Source organism: Schistocerca cancellata, chromosome 4 (genome assembly GCF_023864275.1).
Source record: "Schistocerca cancellata isolate TAMUIC-IGC-003103 chromosome 4, iqSchCanc2.1, whole genome shotgun sequence".
In the NCBI taxonomy this organism is placed as follows: domain Eukaryota; kingdom Metazoa; phylum Arthropoda; class Insecta; order Orthoptera; family Acrididae; genus Schistocerca; species Schistocerca cancellata.
The window spans coordinates 642,841,402-642,864,644 of NC_064629.1; the positions used below are offsets into that span (position 1 = coordinate 642,841,402).

At 42.2% G+C, this 23,243-nt stretch overlaps 1 protein-coding gene and 1 pseudogene across 1 annotated transcript in view; both read right to left on the bottom strand.

Annotated features, from left to right (window-relative positions):
- Positions 1–16,587: 16,587 nt before the first annotated feature.
- Positions 16,588–23,243, bottom strand: part of LOC126183517 (early endosome antigen 1-like) — a 214,041-nt gene continuing 207,385 nt past the window's right edge. The window contains exons 15-16 of the mRNA XM_049925573.1: positions 20,716–20,891; positions 16,588–17,575 (exon numbers count right to left, since the gene is read on the bottom strand). Of these exons, the coding sequence (XP_049781530.1) occupies positions 17,351–17,575; positions 20,716–20,891 (401 nt within the window). The 3' untranslated portion in view covers positions 16,588–17,350. The remainder of the gene's footprint in view (positions 17,576–20,715; positions 20,892–23,243) is intronic.
- LOC126185823 (5S ribosomal RNA) lies at positions 21,750–21,866 on the bottom strand (annotated as a pseudogene).

A 23,243-nucleotide genomic window follows, 5' to 3' on the forward strand; every position in this document is an offset into this window, starting at 1 on the left:
CAGTGTCTTTTCTATCCCATCCACCCACTGGTATGCTGTTGATTACAACATCACGATTAACTGACTCACTTATTTGAGATGGAGAATGAGTCTTGGTGGAGGGACAACATCTTCCTGGGATGGCTAGCACCGAAACAGTGATCATGTACATCATGACTGCAATATGAGGTATCAATCGAAACAGAACACTGAGCCGTTGGGTACCACGTGACTGTGAAAGATGAGTTTAAATGTAGAGGTCGTCAATCACTTTTGGATAGTTGTTTGGAAACGCTCCACAATGCTGCAAAACTCTTCCAGTTTCCATATATTGTGGCTGTCTTCTATTTCAGTCATCATCCTGTGTTGTGGGAGCAGCAACATAATTTACACAATGCAATGTCCAGTGGATCAAAATATATTAATGTCAGTTTAGAACCTGACACAGTCCTCGATGTCATGGTGGAGAAAATATCTTGTGGTGTACAAATCTGTAGTCATACACTGCTTGGATGCGTTACAGCAGAAAAAAAGTGTCTCAAACAACAAAACAGGGACCCTCTCTTGTAACTGACAGTCTGTGGGATATGGTCCTCCTACAATACAGGTGCCGAAACTTTACACTGCTCTGTGGAAGTGACTTTGGTCACGAACCACTTTCTCTAATGAACCAGTACCTGAATATTTAATACAATCACCACATATGATTAATGCTAGTGTGTAGACGGTATTTGTTTTCGATATATCAGAAGACAGGGACGCGATAATATGTTATCGAGTTCTCTACTGGATGACGTCAGTGGAGCTTTATAGTTCATAGTTTTTCTCTGTTGGATGGTACATACTAACGAGGAGGGTGAGAATGTTTGGGTGACAGACACGAATGCTTCCTGGGAGACGCAGATCTCCTTCCGACTGCAGTACCTGTATGTAGTTTGGAGCTATACCGCAGTGGAGTAGCGAATACTTGCCTTTCTTCCAGTTCCTGTAGGATGTGGAGTCCTTCTAATTTTGCGAATAAGAAACACCACCGTAACTGCTTATTCTGCTATTTTCTACTACCTTGTGTTGCTGGAGAAAGCTTCGTTTCGTGCTGGCCATATACATTATACACAGTTTGTGGAGCTAAAAAAACACGTTCTCGTTTCCACAAAGTGGTCGAAAAAGATGGTCCTGTCACATTAACACTGTATCTCCATGGGTTGCAGAAGGTCTTAGATATAGCACTCTCCGACTTCTGCTCAGTTCTGACTGGAACGATCACATGACAAAGCTGCAGGGAGGGCCGGGCAGGAACTCAAGAACAGTTACAAGCTGAAGAGAGACTGTCTAAAATCATCTTCGAGTTTTGCTGTAGCAGATAGGTTCGAGAAAGGTCACTCTTTCGAGATATGAGATGCCATGAATATGAATCACTAGAGGCTGTAATTCTTAGCAGAGATCTCTCTCCATAGGATGCAACGCACGTATGTGGTTGGAAGGAAAGACTTGATTCCAAACCGCAGACAGAATTTCTACCAGGTAGCATAACGCTATCAGCGACTCTTGAGTGAGTGTAGACCCAAGACTGCGTTTTACGTAGGGTGACAGTAACACTGTTGTTGTGATCGTGTTTTTAATAACGCGGTTCTTACATGAAATGTATGTTGCTGGCAGTAGAATCCATCTGCGGTCAGCTTCAAATATCGGTGCTCAATAGAATTCCTCGAAGAGAACATCGTCTTCCCTCCAGGAACACCCATTTGAACTACCTGGTGAGTATAATCTGACTACTGAAAATGAAAATTACTCGCCTTGCAAATGACTCCCATGATCAATTTAATTAATTAGCCTCTCAATTTGATATCAGTGACATGGCACCTGATGTGTGGAAGTGATGGCTAGGGCACGATGGATGTGAGTCTTGTCTTGGAGCGGTAAACAGACGTTTTTTTCGTTGCGGCATCTTTTAACGACATTTGAATCTCCAACCTACACAGGGAGAGACAACCATCGTAATAAAATCACATGTATTACCAAATTTATAACGTGATACATGGATAAACCTGATGTTTGCAACTTATCTGTACTGTTACCTTAAGAGACTTCGTATGTAACGAGGCATTTGGTTACCTTAAGAAAGAGTTCGAAAGAAAGAAATCGTCCTGTGACAATGGTAGGTCTTAGCACTCCATCATGAGCCAAAAATGAGTTTAGTATTCTAGTCCTTTGATATATGACGCAACAGATAAGAAAATATTTTTCCCTACCTTATGAGAAAATACTTAGAGGAAAGGTAGCCTATGCCATACTGTTAAATAATTTTCACAACAAGCAACTCTACATCAGTGACTGGGTAAAGTGGGCTTTTTAAACTGAGGGGTCTATGTCGGGATGGTACTGGTTAGAACTACTGTATACATCCAAGCTGCAGGTGCTTGTTTCACAGTGCACTGTGGCTGGCTGCAGCGTCGGTCATGGGGAGTCGGCAACAGGAAGTAATGGATTAGCTCAACCTGTGACATGCAGTTAGTACAAAGGATGCACTGAACTGTCTGATCTTAGCCACGGCAGCAAGGTCTGGTGAAGTGACCAGTGTGCTAGGTGAGTGTGAAAGATTTGGATGTGTGTGTTGTGTGAGATGAGGTTCAAAATGATAGGTGTTTGCGCTGGATGTATTGATAAGATCCAAATGCCTACCACTCCAATCATCCCCAGGTGCCCTTTATGGTGGGGGTGATGTAATCCGGCATACACACATGTGCGTGGCTGTGGCTGTGATCGCGGTGGTGGTTTTCACCAACCTGTGAGCGTTGGTGCTGATGGTGTAAGTAGTAGGACAAGGCTGGTGTCACCCCACATTCCATTGTAGCCACATTTATTCAAGATGGCGGCATGTAGACTTGGCAACAGCACATGACGTCATCCAAGATAACGGATTTTTGTTGGAAAATAGGCCAATTGGGCTGCGTCCACTAACCTAACCCTCCAGAAAAAGGCGGGAAATTTGAATTTTGGTGAGAAAATAGGTCAATTGGGCTAAGCGCACTACCCTAACCCTCCAGAAAAAATTGGCGCCAAATTCAAATTCCAGCACGATAATGCCTGCAAAACTGAATGTGTCTTTATTATTATTCATTTATTATCGTTCGTTATCATTCATTATCGTTTATTATTATTTATTATTATTTATACGATGCACGTGTGTTCGCTACGAGGTCAGGAGTCCAACTAACAAGTTCATACCCCTGCCAGCAGAAAGTGCCGCCATGACGTCATTTAAGATCGTGTATTTTGGCGGGAAGAAAGGCAATTGAGCTACCTCCACCATCCTAACCCTCAGAAAATTGGCGCGAAATTTGAATTTTGGCGGAAAATAGGTCAATTGTGCTATGTCCACTACCCTAACACTCCAGAAAAATGTCGGGAAATTTGATATTTTGCGGGAAACTCGATAATCCGTCACACCTGCGAAAAAAAGCCCAATTGGGCCATGTGCACTAATCTAAGTCCACCATATCCTACGAAGTTTGAATTTTTCGCGGTCACTTATTGTTTCACTCCTAAGCTATGAAAATCGCGTAAACTAAGTAATAAAGTGCACTTTTACTAATGTAAGTCACCTCCTGTGAATTCATTGGAAAAGGACTGATGTCTTTATTTCAAACAGTACAGTCATCACTTATTCTCCAACAGAGTTAGTACACATCTTAGAGATCGCAGTCCTGTTGCCATGAGGCCCCCAGTCCAACTGAATTAGTTCATATGGTCGCTGCTGACCCGCATTGGTCCGGGTGCCAACGGCAAGCGAGTGCTTGCCTCATGTGATGGCCGTCGGCTGCGAACCGCGCACGATGCCAGTCCGGCAGCCGCTCATGTCACAGCGTACTGGCGCCGACTCACTTCGCAGGCCGCCGCTGGTCCAGTGATGTAAACATGTTTTCGTGGACAGTGGAGTCTGCCCCCACCGACCATTGTCGCCAAAGCTGTTCGCTGGACAGGTCGGAACTTGCCGACTTCACAATGGTCGGTTGGTTGATCCAGTAAGTGCTTGACAAAGAACGGCCTGCCACATTTTTGGTGCCAAAGTTTGCTCGAGAGTGGAATCTGCCATGACGTCACAACAGGTGGACCAGCACATGTGCTCTCCACGACGTCTCTCGCTAAGTTAATTGATCACCCGACTCTCATTATTAAATCCACATGAGCCCACTGCCTAATCCCAGACTGTCGTGAAAACACTCGCCCGTACATGCGAGCCATCGAGCGCGCCTAGCTTAGTACCTCCACAAGTGAATGTAACAAAGTTCGCATGACTACTTAATTAAATTGATCAATTAGTTAACCTCTCTGATGTGGAAAAGTGCCATGTCCACCTAGACTTGGAATCAATTTTCGCTAGTGCCACACCCACCTGGACTTGGTATGAAATAGTTAAAGTCCCAACCAACCGTCACGTCCCCTTACCGACCCATGTTCGTTGACCAATATGTGCGAATGTGTAGTGCATCAGTCCTTTTCCAATGAATTCGCAGGTGACTTACATTAGTAAAAGAGCACTTTATTATTTATTTTATGCGATTTTCATAGCTTAGGAGTGAAACAATAAGTGAACGCGAAAAATTCAAACTTCGTAGGATGAGGTACACTTAGGTTCGTGCACATGGCATGGTTTTGCACAAGCATGGTTTTGCAGGCATTATCCTTTTGGAATTTGAATATGGCGCCAATTTTTTCTGGAGGGTTAGGTTAGTGGACATAGCCTAATTGACCAATTTTCCCGCCAAAATTCAAATTTTCCGCCATTTTTCTGGAGGGTTACGTTAGTGGACATAGCCCAATTGACCTATTTTCCCGCAAAAATCCGCCATCTTGGATGGCGTCATGTGCTGTTGCCAAGTCTACACGCCACCATCTTGGATGACGTCATCGCTGCCATCTTGAATACATTTGACTACAATGGAATGTGGGGTGACACCGGCCTTGCCCTACTACTGGTGTATGAGCAGGTTGGTGCACTGCATGTGGACCTCAGGACATGAGCTGACATTTGAAATTTTCAGCTACCCCCAACACAATGGACTTCCTACTGACTGACCTTACTGTGCTCGTATCCTCCGATAGGAGGCAAGGGGAAAAATGCAGCACTATTTGGAAACCAGGTCATTGCAGGAATGAATCCCAACCAATATGCCAATCCTAGTATCCATCAATACGAAGCAAGGAAAACTTGCCGCACACAAAGATTATCGATTTAATTAATTACTCAAGCAATCTGATAGAGTGAGGGAATATTTCCAAGACATCCACACCTGCAGATTTACCAGGTAAACGCTGTTTTGTTTGCAGTTTGATCCGACCTGCAGTGGTGTGCTACAGGACGAGAGAGAGAGAGACAGAGAGAGAGAGAGAGAGAGAGCTGGCGTTTTGACAGGAATTTCTCGGGCATCAAATATCAAAGTGTTGCCACCACCTAACGCTTTTGTTCAAGTGACCTGCATGTGCAGTGGTGCGAGCTGGTGCTGAGTGTGAGGCATCGAACAGCTGAGGGTGGACAGTGCGTGCTTCGCAACTGAAAGATTTTTAACAGTGTAGTTATGTGCGATGACTGTTTCATGATGGTATTACTTGTGCAATTGGAATAAAAAAGCGATCTATTTAATTACTCTTTTTTTATGTATTTTGCAATACCTGCATATTCCCATACAACAGAGAATGATGAGGAAGAGAGATCCCACGCCTTCATATTAATGTTTTTTTATAAATAAACAATATAACCTCTGCTATATAATTAAATTTTCTGTTTATGAGTTCCTTCGTCTCCAGGACAGAGCCTCCAATTTCCGGGTAGGGGGTGGAATGGGAGAGGGGAGGGGAGGGATGAGAGAGTTACCAGAGGGGTAGACTTAATTAAATGATCAATTTAATAATTAGTTAATCAAATTGATAGAGTGGGAGGGAGCTATTCGAACAACTCAGGCCTGAAAGTGTACCTGTATCAGTGGGGGGGGGGGGGGGGGGGGAGGATGGTGGAGGTTTCATCAATTTCATGGTGGGGGGGGGGGGTAAGGGAGAGGGCGGGCGGTTTCCTAGAGGGGGAAGGGTTAATTAATTGATCAATTTAATTAGTTAGTCGATGAAACTGATGTCAAAAGTGTGGTTGTATTGGTGAGGGAAGTTCCCAGAGGGCTGGAGGGGAAGGGGAGGACAAAACAGTGTCCTGACCACGACTTACACTTGCAAGGTATTGAGGACCTTGCACAGGTCCCGTTCGTGGTCAAATACACATCTTCTACAAAAAAGTATGGAAATTGATTTAAGGGAGTAAAACCTGGTCAGTACTTATTTATATCTCTTAATTCATCTTTCTTGTTGAGAGGTCCAACAATGACATACGAGGGTTGGAACTTAAATTGTGGCAACTATTTATTCACAACCGATACAAAAAGAGTTACATGTTTGCACCTGTTACTGTCCTTAAAAGTAGTCACCAGCGTTGTGTAGAATCCGTTGCCAGTGATGTGGAAGTCATAGTATACCATCAGCAGAGCCTGTTCTGTTGATGGTGTGAATGGAGTGGTCTACTGCCTGTCGAATCTCCGGAACAGTTCTGAAGTGAATGCCACAAAGTGGTTCCTTCATCTTTGGAATCAAATCAAAGTCACAAGGACTTACACCCTGGGAGTGTGGTGGATGGTACAGTACTTCCAATTCCCATTGACCACCCACAGCATCCACGGCTTGCGCTGTAGGCGCCCGTGTATTGTCGTGCAAAATGGTGGGTGGGTTGGGAAGAAAGTGTCGCCGCTTCTTTCGCAAAGCTGGTTGCAGGTGATGCACCGAAAACGAACAGTAATACTGTGCACTGATGGTCTGCCATGTAGGAACATAATGCGTTTGGATAACGTCATCACAGTCGTACACGAGAATCTCCGTACTGCGGCTCTGACGCACTTTCGACTTTCGCGGCGACCCATAATGACGCCTTTCGTTAGATTGGCGTTTCAGTTTTGGCTCATACGATGTGGCCCTGTCTCATCTAGTGTTATGATATAGTGTACGAAAGCCTCTCCTTTGTGCTCATAGCCCTCCAAGTGCGTCTGAGCAGCTACATAATACATCCATTTCTGCATTTCCATCAAGTCATGTGGAACCCATCATGATGCAATTTTTCGTATTCCCAGGCGTTCCTTCAGGATGCGAAACACAGTCGTATGCGCTAATCCGGTTGCATGGGAAAACTCATGAAGCGTATGCTTCATTGTTCCTGTTTCTAAAACATAGTGACACTGTTTCGTTAAGACTGCTCGCTCAAGAGTGACTGTGTTTCCCTCGATTGTGCACACGCCGGTGGCGTGGGACGGGCGAGTCAGTTTGCTTGGAGGTGAGGCAGGTACGTCAACAACGTGTGCTATCAGCGACAATAGTAAATTCCTTTGCATAGTGTCTCCACACCAGTGTTGCCACTATTTAAGTTCCAACCTTCGTATTTTAAACAGAGTCAGAAAATGTTTTTAATTAATAGTGGATTATACATCAGACTATGAGCATAGTATATTGTGGGACTACAACATATTGTCGCAGGAAATGCAGAGTAGTACCGTGGTGTAGTGATTATGATACTGAACTGTTGAATGGAGGGTTCCGAGTTCAAAACTCAGATGGACTGTACTATTTTAATTTCTATATTCGGTTCAGGTACATTCTAAAAGTATCCACAAATGTCAAGAATCATTGTACTGGAATGTTCTACAGCTGTACATACACTGTATGTGTTCTGGCCGGAGGCAGTTCGCTCCACGCTCTTATTTGTGCACGTGCTGAATAAACCTTCGTTAAGTGACGTTAGTGTTCATCACTCATCTAATCACACCTTCTTCTACGTGACATTATTCTGGTGGAGGCGCCGAGTATTGGAACTTGTGATAACACACATTATCGACGACACAGTGGCTCCCATCAGGCCGCGACAGAGCCGCCGTTTACGTGGCGAGAAACCCGAGTTCGAGCCATATTCAACAGATTTACAATCTACCGGAGACAGAAGAGGACGAGGACGTTATGATGACAGCAACTGTGTGCCACCACATGAGACATCCTTCCGAGTTCTCTGGTGGCGAGGGCCAAAATCCAAACAAGTGGCTGAAGGTATATGAGCGTATAGCCAAATTTAACAAATGGGATGACACCGTGTGTTTGGCTAACGTATTTTTGTACTTGGAGGGCACTGCCAAACAATGGTATGAGAACAACGAGGAGGAGATCACAAGCTGGGAAGTATTCCAAGAGGAACTGCGCAAGTATTTCGGCAACACACAACGACAGAAGTGCAAGACTGAAGATAAATTAAAGTGCAGGGCACAGCGTCCAGGAGAAACTACAGCATCCTACATTCAAGATGTCTTGGAGCTGTGTAAAATAGTGGATCCTAGAATGAAGGAGGAAGATAAGGTTGCACATCTCGTGATGGGTGTCGCTAAGGACATGTATCAAGCCCTACTCCTGAAGAAGTTTTCGACAGCAGATGACTTCATAAAATGGTGCCAGTATATCGAGACAATGCATCAAAAAAGAATTACACGCAAGAAGTTTGGACGGCTTCCAAACATCGTATCGATGTATGTGATGGTGGAAGCACCTGATTTCACAAGTGTTCTTCGTCAGATAGTGAGAGGGAAAAGGCACTTGGATTGCATGGCGAACAAAAAACCGAGACGCTTCAAGAGGTCATAAGGGAGGAAGTGGAACAGACATTGAACCCAATCTCTCGCCCTTCATTTCCCTTTAAAACGGTGAAAAAGTCGAGACCCAGGCAGAGTTACGTTCCTACAGTGCCGCACGAGGAACCTGTTTCGTCACCAAGGAAGACTGACGTCTGGAGGATCCAGCATAACCAACCAGTATGTTTCCACTGCGGACGACCGGGACATGTGATGCGCTATTGTCGGGAAAGGCGGCGGATATTTGGTGACGTCTGCGCCAGAAGACCGATCTTAGCTGACTCCAACTCTGGGACGACGAAGATGAACAAGAAGATGTGGGTGCAGGACGATGTAGGTCACCATCGCCGCAAGCTAGCCGCTGGAGAGGACGCTCCCCAACATGCCGATCGAGGTCTCCATCGCCGTTTAGAAGCTCCAGCCGATCACCTAGCCGCCGCAACCTGGAGAACTAAAGGGTGCGACCTTCCTTGGAGGTGAGGCCTCCGAAGAGAAAAATCCTCCGCCGTTGATCACTACAAAAATGATAGGAATCTACATCGATCTCCTCATGGATTCCCGACCAGCCCAAGCTCTTGTGGACTCTGGAGCATCATATTCTGTCATTTCGGAGAAGTACCGTCGCCAGTTGCAGAAAACCGTATTCGTCGACAACAAAACATCTCTGCTGAAGGTGGCTAATGGGAAATGTGTAAAACCTACAGGAAGATGTATCATTCGTGTTGGTACAAGTGGCCATACATAGCCCTTAGAACTCATCGTCTTACAAGAGTGTAGTCATGGCGTCATTCTCGGATGGGACTTTTTGAAAGCTTCTCAGGCAATTATACGTTGTGGTCGCTCGAAGATTATGCTAGACGAGATGAGATACTGTGAACAGGAAGATGTGCATCAGAGTGTGTGGAGACTACGTGTGCTGGATGAAGTGATCATTCCTGCAGTCAGCACTAGAAAGGAAACTGTCATGTGTCATGCCATGCATCAACCCATGGATCTTGAAGTGGAATGTAAGAGAAGCATACCACTGAAGAATAACGTAGTCATCCCAGCCTCTGTCGTCTCATTTAAGAACGGACTCAGTGAATTGTGGATAGTTAACTGTCACTGAGAACCACAGGTCCTTCCAAGACGCATGTGCGTAACAAACGCTGAGCCGTTAATTGAAGAACAGCTGAGCGTCGTAGAAATCTCCATGCCGAGTCTGTGGGCGAAATTAGTGCTACCACTCGACTGTCACCAGATCTCACTAAGGAACAACAGAAGAAGCTACTTGCCATTCTTCAAGAATTCTCTGAGTGCTTCAATCCACAGGTGAAGAACAAATTAGACAAATCGACGGTGAAGCACTGTATTAGCACTGGAGACCATCAACCAATAAGCCAGAGAGCATACTGTATGTCAGCAACGGATCATCGAATAATTCGCGACGGGGTAGAGAAAATGATGAAGAATGACATCATTCGGGCTTCGCAGAGCCCATGGTCGTCACCAGTGGTCCTCATCAGGAAGACGGAAGGCAGTTGGTGCTTTTGTTTTGATTACAGGAAGCTTAATAGGATAACTAAAAAGGACGTTTACCCTCTTCCACAAATTAACGATACACTAGATTGTCTGAAGGGGGCTAAGTTTTTCTCAACCATGGAAATGTACTCGGGATACTGGCAAATCGAAGTAGATGGGGCTGATTGTGCCCCGAGGGCCTGAATGAGTTTAAGATAATGCCGTTCGGTTTGTGTAATGCACCAGCAACTTTTGAACGGACGATGGATAATCTTCTATGCGCCTGAAGTGGATGATGTGTCTTTGTTATTTAGATGACATTATAGTGTTCTCAGAGACATTTGATGAACATATAAAAAGACTGAGGGCCGTTCTTAAGTGTCTCCAACAAGGCAGACTGAAACATAATCCAAGAAAGTGTCTCTTCGGAGCAAATGAAATCAAAATACTTGGACACCCTGTGTCAACTGAAAGTGTGCGGCCAGACCCAGAAAACGTGAGATCCATAACGGAATTTCCTGTTCCTAAAAGTATTAGAGATGTGAGAAGCTTCCTTGGGTTATGTTCTTATTACCGTCATTTTATCAAAGACTTTTGTATCACAGCCAGGCAATTCGAAGAGTTGTTAAAAGCTGATGCTAAATTTATCTGCGGTGGTGCTCAACAAGATTCTTTCGATGTGCTGCAAAAAGCTCTGACGACTGACCCAGTACTTGGTCTGTATGATGAGAGAGCACTTACAGAACTACATACAGATGCCATTGAGTATGGGCTCGGTGCTGTTCTGGTGCAAATTTCGGATGGAAAAGAGAAGGTTATAGCCTATGCTTCTAGGACACTTACAAAAGCCAAGAGAAACTACTCAACTACAAAAAGAGAATGTCTTGCTGTGATCCGGGCCATGTGCAAATTTCGACAGTATCTCTATGGAAGGCCATTCACAGTTGTTACAGACCATCATTCACTTTGTTGGTTGACAGGTCTTAAGGATCCAACAAGACGACTTGCCAGATTGGCACTACGTATTCAAGAGTATGACATTACCATAGTGTACAAAAGTGGAAGAAAACACCAAGATGCCGACTGTCTCTCAAGAAACCCTTTGCTGAAGATAGTGACTGTCTCACTGTAATCCAGGATCTCTCTGCTCAGCAGAAGAAGGACGCCAAGATATCTCAAATTATAACTGCCTTAAATCGGTCAGAGGATGTGAAAGGACAATTTAAGGTAGTTTATGGATTACTTTGCAAGAAAAACTTTGATCCGTTTGGAAAGAGGTGGCTACCAGTGATTCCTAAACACATATGCTTGGATGTTCTACAGAAATTCCATGACACACCTGAAGCCGGACATTTAGGATTTATTAAGACATACGAGGTGCATTCAAGTTCTAAGGCCTCCGATTTTTTTTCTAATTAACTACTCACCCGAAATCGATGAAACTGGCGTTACTTCTCGACGTAATCGCCCTGCAGACGTACACATTTTTCACAACGCTGACGCCATGATTCCATGGCAGCGGCGAAGGCTTCTTTAGGAGTCTGTTTTGACCACTGGAAAATCACTGAGGCAATAGCAGCACGGCTGGTGAATGTGTGGCCACGGAGAGTGTCTTTCACTGTTGGAAAAAGCCAAAAGTCACTAGGTGCCAGGTCAGGTGAGTAGGGAGCATGAGGAATCACTTCAAAGTTGTTATCACGAAGAAACTGTTGCGTAATGTTTGCTCGATGTGCGGGTGCGTTGTCTTGTTGAAACAGCACACGTGCAGCACTTCCCGGACGTTTTTGTTGCAGTGCAGGAAGGAATTTGTTCTTCAAAACATTTTCGTAGGATGCACCTGTTCCGTAGTGCCCTTTGGAACGCAATGGGTGAGGATTACGCCCTCGCTGTCCCAGAACATGGACACCATCATTTTTTCAGCACTGGCGGTTACCCGAAATTTTTTTGGTGGTGGTGAATCTGTGTGCTTCCATTGAGCTGACTGGCGCTTTGTTTCTGGATTGAAAAATGGCATCCACGTCTCATCCATTGTCACAACCAACGAAAAGAAAGTCCCATTCATGCTGTCGTTGTGCGTCAACATTGCTTGGCAACATGCCACACGGGCAGCCATGTGGTCGACCGTCAGCATTCGTGGCACCCACCTGGATGACACTTTTCACATTTTCAGGTCGTCATGCAGGATTGTGTGCACAGAACCCATAGAAATGCCAACTCTGGGGGCGATCTGTTCAACAGTCATTCGGCGATCCCCCAAAACAATTCTCTCTACTTTCTTGATCATGTCGTCAGACCGGCTTGTGCGAGCCCGAGGTTGTTTCGGTTTGTTGTCACATGATGTTCTGCCTTCATTAAACTGTCGCACCCACGAACGCACTTTCGACACATCCATAACTCCATCACCACATGTCTCCTTCAACTGTCGATGAATTTCAATTGGTTTCACACCACGCAAATTCAGAAAACGAATGATTGCACGCTGTTCAAGTAAGGAAAACGTCGCCATTTTAAGTATTTAAAACAGTTCTCATTCTCGCCGCTGGCAGTAAAATTCCATCTGCCGTACGGTGCTGCCATCTCTGGGACGTATTGACAATGAACGTGGCCTCATTTTAAAACAATGCTCATGTTTCTATCTCTTTCCAGTCCAGAGAAAAAAAAATTGAGGCCTTAGAACTTGAATGCACCTCGTACAATGGGATTCGCAAGAGATTTTTCTGGCCAGATTTATTTAGGAGTGTCCGTCACTGTGTGTCCCACTGTAGAGACTGCCAGAGGAGAAGGGCAGTTCATCAGAAACCACCTGGCTGCCTCTACCAGTTCCACCAGCTGAAACGCCTTTCCAGCGTGTTAGGATTGTCCTCCTCAAACGATTTCCAACGTCTGCTAGTGGCAATACATGGATTATTGTTTGCACAGATTATCTGACACGCTATGGCATTACAAAAGCCGTGAAAACAGCCAAAGCATCCGAGGTAGCCAAATTAATCGTGTAAGACATTGTATTAAAACACGGTGCCCCAAGGTTGTTAATTATGGATCGAGGGAAAGTTTTTCAATAGAATCTTGTGACAGAGATAAACTGTCAGGGCAACATTACACATCACATGACGACTGCCTACCATCTGCAAACTAACGGGCTTACTGAACGCCTTAATAAGACCTTGGCCGACATGCTATCAATGTTCGTCACTGTTGAGCAGAGCAATTGGGATGAGGTGTTACCTTTCATGACGTTTGCCTACAACACTGCCAAACAAGACGCCACAGGATTTACGCCATTTTTCCTGGTGCATGGGCACGAGGCAACTACGATGATGGACACTGTGTTTCCATTACATCTGATGACATGGACGACGACTAAATTGGCCATGTGTTAACCAGAGCTGATGAAGCTAGGCAGTTAGCTCGACTCCGCATGCTGCAGACTCAAGAAAACCATCGCCGAAGGTATGACGCGAGCCACCGCCCTGTTGTCTACCAGCCTGGTGAGCTCGTCTGGATCTTCACTCCTGTTCGGAAGGTTGGTCTCTCTGAGAAGCTCCTCAGGCGATATTTTGGGACCTTATAAGGTTGTAAGACAGTTGTCTGATGTTACTTACGAAGTTGAAGATTTCAACCCTCACGCAAGATGACGACAGATCAGAATACGGTCCACGTCCTTCAAATGAAGCCCTACAAGGATCCTGCAACCCAGGATAAATTCGAAGCTCCAGTGACAGGCAACAAGTGGAAAGGTGATGAAGAGCGAGGCGGCAAAAGAAGTTCTAAGAAGATCACCACCAGGGCAAGCATCCGTCATCGGTAGTCGGGGTATACAGGACTGATGACCCTTTCCTGGACTAGGAGGATGTAACACCGAGCCTCTGTTCTCTTAAGGAGGGAGCAATGTGGCAGAAGAAGCTGAGTAGTACCGTGGTGTAGTGGTTATGATACTACACTGTTGAGGGTCGTCAGTTCAAAACTCACCTGGACTGTAACATTTTAATTTCTATATTCAGTTTGTGTATGTTCTAGAAGTACCCACAAATGTCAAGAATAATTGTAGTGGAATGTTCTGTGGATGTATATTTACTGTGTGTATTCTGGCTGGAGGCAGTTCACTCTGCACTCCTGTATGTGCAAGTGCTGAATAAACCTCCATTAAATGAAGTTAGTGTTCATCATTCATCTGATTACACCTTCTTCTATGTGACAATATTAGTGTCTTATTGCAGATAACATGTTCAAGTGAACTTTTGTTTTTGAAGATTATGATGACTTTCCTTTCTTTGGGTGGGATGAGACAGAATATTTTTCGCTAAATTCCCTCAGTATTGCTTCAGTGTACTATTTTCCTTTCACTTCTGAAATACCTGCCTACTTTTAAAATGTGAAAGTGTTACTTGATACTTACTTGTTCTGCGTGACTGGTCCGAATGCCAGTTGTGTGTGTTTTGTTCATAGCAGAGGAGAGATGGGTCTTTTCATTTTATAGTCAGCAACATTGACACTGAAGTAATAATAAAGGAAGGAATGTGATGATTAGAGACAATTCCTGCTCAAGTCCGCAGAGTGATTCTCACTGCACATTCATCTGGAGAGAATTGGTAACAGGCACAATCACAGGATCATTGGGGACATCGACCAGTTTGCTGGTGGTGAGACCCTAGTGTGTGGAATGTGTACAGGACATTACCTCTTAATTAACAGTCCAAGGAATATGTGCATCTTTTCACAAGAGCAGTTGCTTTGAGGTTCCTCTTCACATATGATAATGCCTGATCAAATTAAACTGCTTTGGTGGATAAAATTCTCACAGTCAAAGGACATGGCCCGTGATGTATGAAGATCAGAAATTTATAGCGTGCATCTGAGATGTATTGAGGATACAAATTACAGCTTCTTGTACACCATGCGTACTCTTCCAGACCTGTGCATTGCTCTTCCTCAGGAATGGGAATAAAAGCTCTTTAACCAATTTCTAAAATCAAGTCACTGCGAATCATTCATGGAAGGTAGAGCCAACAGTACACCCTAGCAATTGTTTTGATGTTGTGAAAGAGACTTTCAGATTTTTCTAATGTGTAGTTCGAGTTTCTCAATTAAGTATTTGGAGTTTCATGCTGAAGCCCTATGATTTACACTTTACTTTGTTCAGCAGCTCTTCTGTTACTTTGCTCAGAAAAATGCTCTCATTTCTTGTTTTATCCAAATTTCAGTACCAAGTATTATAGGACCCCTGATGATTTTCAGAAATACTTTAAAGTAACTTTTTTTTCTATTTCTATAGTTAATTACTAGAACCTTAAGAATTCCATATGCTGGGAGTAAATTTTGCAGTCTCATACCAGTACTTTGGAGACTTATCTACACCTATTTTCATCCTAATCAGATGGAGAATTAGTCTAAAAACAAAGTGAATTTTAAGGTGCCTTTGATCTGTAATGCACACCTACGTCACAGCTTTCAATCACAACTTATACTGCCAGAGACATTGGTTCGCCTGTCTATTTAGCTCAAAACCAGAATGGAAGAGGGGGTTGTAGAACAAGCTACCATGTTAACACAGTTAGCTGCTGCATTATGTATAAGAATATGAACAAACAAATGAAATGAAATAAATGATAGTAATTTTGTAAGATTACTCAGGCAGCTGTGTTGAGGTTTTTACCTTCAATAAGTGAGAAAAATTTAGAACTGATGAGATTTTGACTCCGCATGAATTAAATGTAGCTGAAGAAATGATATAGGCTATTATGAGAACTGCTTGTAGGAATTTAGATTTCTTTCATATGTACAAGCACGAATAGCAACCAAGAAATCATTGCAATGATAAAAATGTAGCCATAATACTTTTTCTAAATAGTTTTCATACACTTTATGAAAACTGAATATAACACGACATCATTGTGTAACTGTGCATCCTTATAGTTTTATTCAATTGAGTTTGAGCCAAGGAAAAGAGTAAACACTTTTTCCCCTGTTTACTAACTACGACGAACAGTTAATGTTTTGCAGATGATGCAAAGAATGTGTTTAATGAGCACAATTCCTCTGTTCCTCATTCCATTACCTTGCCTGGGCTGTCCATGTTTTGTTAATTCATAAATTAGTGTTAAATATGATAATCGAAGTGCCTTAGTGGGAAAAAAAGCATGAAAAGGGGTAAATGTTAACAATTTCCTATACAGTTGTCATATTGTGTGTTCATCTGGTCAATGTATCAGCTGTATGGTGAGTTGTTACCTTTTCTCCTTTCGGTATTGGTGTTAAATCATATAAATGTACCACATAGTCGTGAAGTACTAATGAGCAGGTAAAATTATCAACAAAGGAAATTATACAAATCAGTTGGAATAAGTAAGTAACAGATCAAGCAAAATATTAAAATATTTTTTTTTAATTTTCAATGAAATCATGAACAACAACAGTAACAAAAATTACAATCATAAAAATATTTTGCAATATACTGTACAACAGCTGTTTAATTTATGCTGAATTAACAGCATAGAGCACTGTGTAACTTTTACCCATTACATGGGAGCTTGTTAGTTGTAAACAAATCCTTTGTTATTGTAACTGTTAGCAGCACAGACTGATGACTAATAATAATCCTTTCCTCAGCTTGATGTAGCACGAATACCTGTATGTAAGCACAATATATGTCACCAGGCTCAATATGGATTATACATATGAAATTAGGTTACTGACTTCATAAACATGTGAAACACTTTTAAAATTAATATAACACAGTAAAATAAATTAAATTTGTACAAAAAATTACCAAAATGGCACAGGAGTTCTCATTATGAACACACAGATGAAATATAATATCAGTGCCCGTTAAATTGTACACAGAGTCACATTTTCATTACATGAAGTGGCAGTTCACAGTCCTTAAAGCTTTTGTATTGGAAATAGCTGACAGCTCGTTAGATAAATACACGACATAAAAAATTTAAAGCGCTGTCAGTGAATAGTTAAGCACAAAAATCTAATTTTTCTGTACTACCATGGCCAAGAACAATTTATGTTCTCTGCAATGCAAAGTTTTGAGTAACCAAGATTTCTTATGAAACATTCATAAATATTAACTAATATTACACTGGTACAAGAAGTTATCCACACAATACCAAACACCATTCATAACAATAAATGTTTCAGCCATTGTGCCAGTAGCTTGTTAAGACTTATTTATTCATAATTTCATTGTAACAGTTATCACAGACTCTGACTGGTTTCTTATTGTTCCCAACAGGTGCCAGTTTTGAAGAACACTCATTGCAAAATATCTGTCCACAATTTCGACAATGGTGTCTCCTCACTATCATTGAAAAGTCTTTGTTGCACTGAGCACATTGCGGAGCGTCCGAATCTTCAGTCCATTTGCGCCCAGTCAACTTTTCGAGGTCCAGCTGAATTACAAACAAAGAAAATGAAAGGAGATGATTATCGGTCAATTTTATGAATTAATCTTAGTACATTGTTCATTAAGCACTTAGAATTTATGCAATGTCATAAATTACTCATACATACATCAAAGAATATTTGACATAGTATCATTACTTAAGCCTGGAACTGAAAAACTTCTTAGTCATTACTTTGATCGGCCGTAGGAAGTCCTCTGTGATACACCAAACACTCACTATTGTTTAAATACTTATTAATTAGTACAGTTTCAGAAAGAACGCATCATACTTGATTTCCTGTTATGAACTGTAAACAAACTTTTAATTATATTGTCATTTGCTCCTCAGTTTATTCACAGACTTCATTGTGCTGGAAGTTTACTCACCCACCAGAGTCCTCATACCACCAGAACAACTATCTGTAATGTTTTCTCCCAAGAGTGATAGTTCTCTAAGTTATTCAGGAGAACTTCTGTGAAGTTTGTAAGGTACGAGAGAGGAACAAGTGGAGGTGAAACTATGAGGGTGGCTTGTGAGAGAGACTTGAGCAGCTCAGTCAGTAGAGCACTTGCTAACGAAAGACAAAGTCCTGGACTGGTGCACAGTTTTCACCTGCCAGAAACTTTCAATTGTCACACACACTGCTGCAGAGTGAAAACTAATTCTGGAAACTATATTTGATAATATGACAGTGCTGAAATGTAAAGAAAGGGGGAGGTGGGGAGTGAGAGGGAATAGATAGAGAGAGAGAGAGAGAGAGAGAGAGAGAGAGAGAGAGAGAGAGAGAGAGAAAGAGAGAGAGAGAGAGAGAGAGAGAGAGAGAGAAAATATTGACTGTATAATTTTATTATGGTGAGTGGTTGTTTTCTTAGAGGGAGGGAAAGAGTGAGCATGTGGACATAGACGAGGGAACATTTTGGTGTAGGCAGGGCATCTGCATGCTGCACACAAGAATACAGGGATGAAAGAGTACGAGAAGATTGGGGAGGCAAGTTAGCGAAAGAGATAGAAGAGAAGAGAAGATTAGGATTTCACATCTCACTGACGAAGAGGTCCTATAGATGGAACACATGTTTGGACTAAAGGAGAATGCTGCAGGAAATCAATAAATCAGTCACCGAAATTTGAAAGGTACATTCTCAGTATTTGTCTTAAATAAGTTAGAAGGGGGGGGGGGGGGGGGGGGAAAGAACCTAACTCAATAATGACATGGAGATTTGAACTCTGCTCTTCTCAAATGAAATCCAGTGCCTTAACAACAATGTAAAAGGGCTATAAACCTAACTAAAATGAGTAAGAAGCTGGTGTAGTGGAATGGGTGGGACGCAGGAGAGGAGGAGGAGGAGGACGACGACGACGACGGCGATGACGACAATGATGACAACAAGGAGGTTTGGAGTTATATTTAAGAGGGACTAAGAAGGACTGAGGATGGGGTAGGGCGCTGGGAAACATAGATGTTTGGGAAGGTACACACTCCAACTGCACACTACAAAGAAACTGATAGGCATTAGTGTTAACTACTTTGAAAACTTACCCATAAGGATAACAGTACTTTGTATTATAGTGACATAGGGAAGAGGATGTCATGGATATGGTAAGTGAGTTAGACTGACAATCATTCAAACATAGGTATTTCTCATCATCATGAGAGCTTTTCATGAAATTTCTCACCCACATGTGAAAATATTTTGTTGACACCCACCTATGATAAAATAAAAGAAATCAGAGCTGACATGCAAAGATTTAGGTGTTCATTTTTCCCCAAGTGCTATTTGGGAGTGGAGTGGTTGAGGAATTGTTTCGAAGTGGTTTATGAACTCTATGCCTACACACTGCAGAGAAGTCATTTAGATGTACAGGGTGATTCTATGATGATGTTACAAACTTTAAAGAGATGGTGGAGAATGGTAAATGTACGAATTTGAGGTAAGAGACCCTGGTCAAGAAATGGCCAAGTTGAAATTTGTAAGTGAAAACCATTCTTTTGACAGTGGACCTCTTCTACGGCAAGTGCTTTCTTTCCATATTTTGGGAGGAGGTAGTATGGACCAAAACAAGGAAAAAAAGTCCAGTAAACATGGACTCTAGGGTGCTTACCTTTAGAGCTATGATCACTTTTTCATCTTTGCTACTGTGAAACACGTCGCTTCCACAGGAGGAGTGCTCATGGCTCCTCAGGTACACATTTCAAAGCTCACGTTTCCTAGGCCATTTTTCTTGATTTGCTCCATACTACCGGCTCCCCAAATATGGAAAGCAAAGAGCTTGCAATAGAAGAGGTCCACTGTCAGAGGTATCAGAACAATTTTTGCACATAACTTTTTACCTAAAATTGATACTGCTTTCCTTTCAAATGAACCATGAAAGCTTGTATCATCATCATGGAATCACAGATGTTAACTGGCAGTAGTAACTGGGAACATTCACAACTACGAAGTAACTAAGGACATACACCGATGGAATGACAACTAAACCCAGGAAAACAGATTAATTTAAAAATAAAAATCTTAAGGAAACACAATTCATCCACAAAGGAGATAACTTCCAAAACATTTGTTCAACTGATTCTTGAGAATTGCTCATTAGTCTGGGATCCTTTACCATTTGATAAGAATATTCACTCACACACTTAGTTAAGTTAGCCCAAATGGACACACAAACATTTTATTTTGCTGTCACCAAGTTATGTGATGTAACAATCACATTTTTATATTTTACATTTAACTACAATTTTATTACCCATGGTGTAGAATCAGTCTCATTTTTATTGTGCTGCAACAACGAAAATTTGTTTCACTGAACCTGTCTCTTAAACAAGTTCAAGTTATTGTATGATGTGGTTTTTACTGGTATCCCCAGTTTTTGTTCAACTTATGTCCGCTAAAAGCATGATTTGAGAATGGTTGTCTTGACAACTGACACTAGTCTAGTTATCAAATTTTAATTTTTATATATGTACATGGTTTATGCAAATAAAAGCTTTTTCAAAAGAGATATTTTACATTTTAACAAATAATTGCCTCTCATGATGGAAATACGACTGTTCTAACTGCAATGCTTACCACAACATTGTGAAAGTTTTGCTATAATGTAAAATCCAGTACAAACATTTTGATCTGAAATAATGTTCTATAAGCTCCAACCTGTAATGTCTGGTTTTCTCTCCCAAGCTCTTGGAGTGCAGCCTGACTCTCATCCAGTTTCCGCCTCAGTTCTATAATCGTGTGGCGTAAGTTTTCCATCTCACCAGAGGTAGTATAGAAACGTTGAAGAAGAGTTTTATGTTCACGTTGACTTGCTTCTAATTGAGCTTCAAGTACTGTCCAAAAGAAAAAAATTAATATATCACTACAGGTACTAATATTAGAATATATAGGGTGACAATTATAGAACTATATAACAAATCATCATAACTTCTCAACGGTTTGTGTTCCGATGTTCAAACTACATGGTTGGCCGCAGTACATGATGGAAATTACTATGCGCATGTATAGTTTGGTTTAGTGATGAAGCAACTTTCATTTGGATGGGTTCGTCAAAAAGCAAAATTGGCTCATTTGGGGGACTGAGAAACCGCATTTCATGATCAAGAAGTCTTTTCATTCCCAACGGGTGACTGTGTAGTGTGCAATGCCAGTCACAGAATAATCGGTTCTATATTCCTTGATGGCACAGTGAATACTGAATGATACGTCAAGGTTTTGGGAGATGATTTCATCCCCATTATCCAAAGTGAACCTGATTTTGACAAGATGCGGTTCATGCAAGACAGAGCTCAACCATATCGAAGCAGGAGAGTGTTTAAAAGTAATGAAGGATCATTTTGGGTACCATATTCTGGCTCAGGGGTACCCGGAGGCCATTAGCATTAGCCTCAATAGGCCACCATATTCTCCAGATTGGAACACTTGCAACTCCTTTTTGTGGGACTATATTAAAGACAAGATGTACAACAATAACCCCAAAACCATTATAGCACTCTGTCTTCAGGCCACAAGTGGCCCACCGGGACCATCCGACCGCCGTATCATCCTCAGATGAGGATGCGGATAGGAGGGGCGTGTGGTCAGCACACCGCTCTCCCGGTCGTTGTGATGGTTTTCTTTGACCGGAGCCGCTACTATTCGGTCAAGTAGCTCCTCAATTGGCATCACGAGGCTGAGTGCACCCCGAAAAATGGCAACAGCGCATGGCGGCTGGATGGTCACCCATCCAAGTGCCGACCACGTCCGACAGCGCTTAACTTCGGTGATCTCACGGGAACCGGTGTATCCACTGCGGCACGGCCGTTGCCCCAAAACCATTGCTGGGCTGAAAACAGCCATTCAGGAAGTCATCGACAGCATCGAAGTTCCGACACTTCAGCAGGTCATGCAGAATTTCGCATTTGTCTGTGCCACATCACCATCAATGACAGCAGGCATATCAAACGTGTCATAACCTAAATCTGAATATCTGTAGTTATGTTTACATGTTGAATAAAGTGTGTGCATGCCGTAGTTTGTATCTAATTTACTTTTATTTCATGTAGTGCACTAATTGTCACACTGTAGCTGACTGACAAAATTTTTAAACAAGTCATCATCATCATCATCATCATCATCATCATCATTATTATTATTATTATTATTATTATTATTATTATTATGGCAGTAAAAAAGAATTTCAAAACATTTTGTGTATTTATCATGTATACAATAACTTGTGAAGAGCAATTAAGTGTTTCAGGATGAAATAAATACACAAACAAATTTTTTTTAGGACTTCCCTTTCCATGTCATATGATCACATGAAAGACACAATCAAGACCAAAAATAAAGGGCAGGTTCATCAATCAAGTGCAACACTTTAGAACTGAAAGCACATTTATTACCAACACTAACATACAGCCAGAACAGAACTGATTTCCTGGAACAAGAGTGCAGTTATTTATACAAACATAGAATACTCCAGAATATACAAACATACAATGTTTAAAGAATCTTCCACAAACAATTAATACTTAATAAAAAATAACTTCTGGTGGTTTGGTTTGAACTAGTGACTGGCAGCATGCCAGCCAGCTATGCTAATCACTAGGTCACACTGTACTACAGTCAGTGACATTGCTCCCTCCCCTCTGTTTCAGAAATTCTCACTGGAGCACGCTGGATATAGATATTGTATGACAGTCCTGGTGGACCGTCGCATTCTGGTCATGATGTTTGACCCTCTTAACAGCGACGAACATCAAAGGCAGCTCCTTCCATTGAGGCTTCTTGATTAATGAGTGGGTTTTCAGCATCCTTGAATCACTCATCATCAGTCTGCATCTCCTGACCATAGTAAGGCTTCATATGTAGAACGTGGATGGCATCTCTGCACTTTTGTCTTCTTGATGAAGACATAATCCTTGACTTCATCTGTAACTAAGTAGACAATACAGCCCAGAGTAGCACTTCAGTAACTTTTCCAATATTTCCACAAAAATACATATGAAGTCTCCCAGACTGTATCTCACTGCGCAGTGCTTGACTTTATATTGCTCTCAGTCTTTCTCTAGGATGTGCAGGGTCCAAACGCAAGCCATCTGCCTTGCTCCTTTTGTCCTGGTGGTGAGGTATCTCACATGGTCATCTCGAGTATCATCCACTTGAAATGGGAACACTGTACCCACTGGCATTTCAGCCTT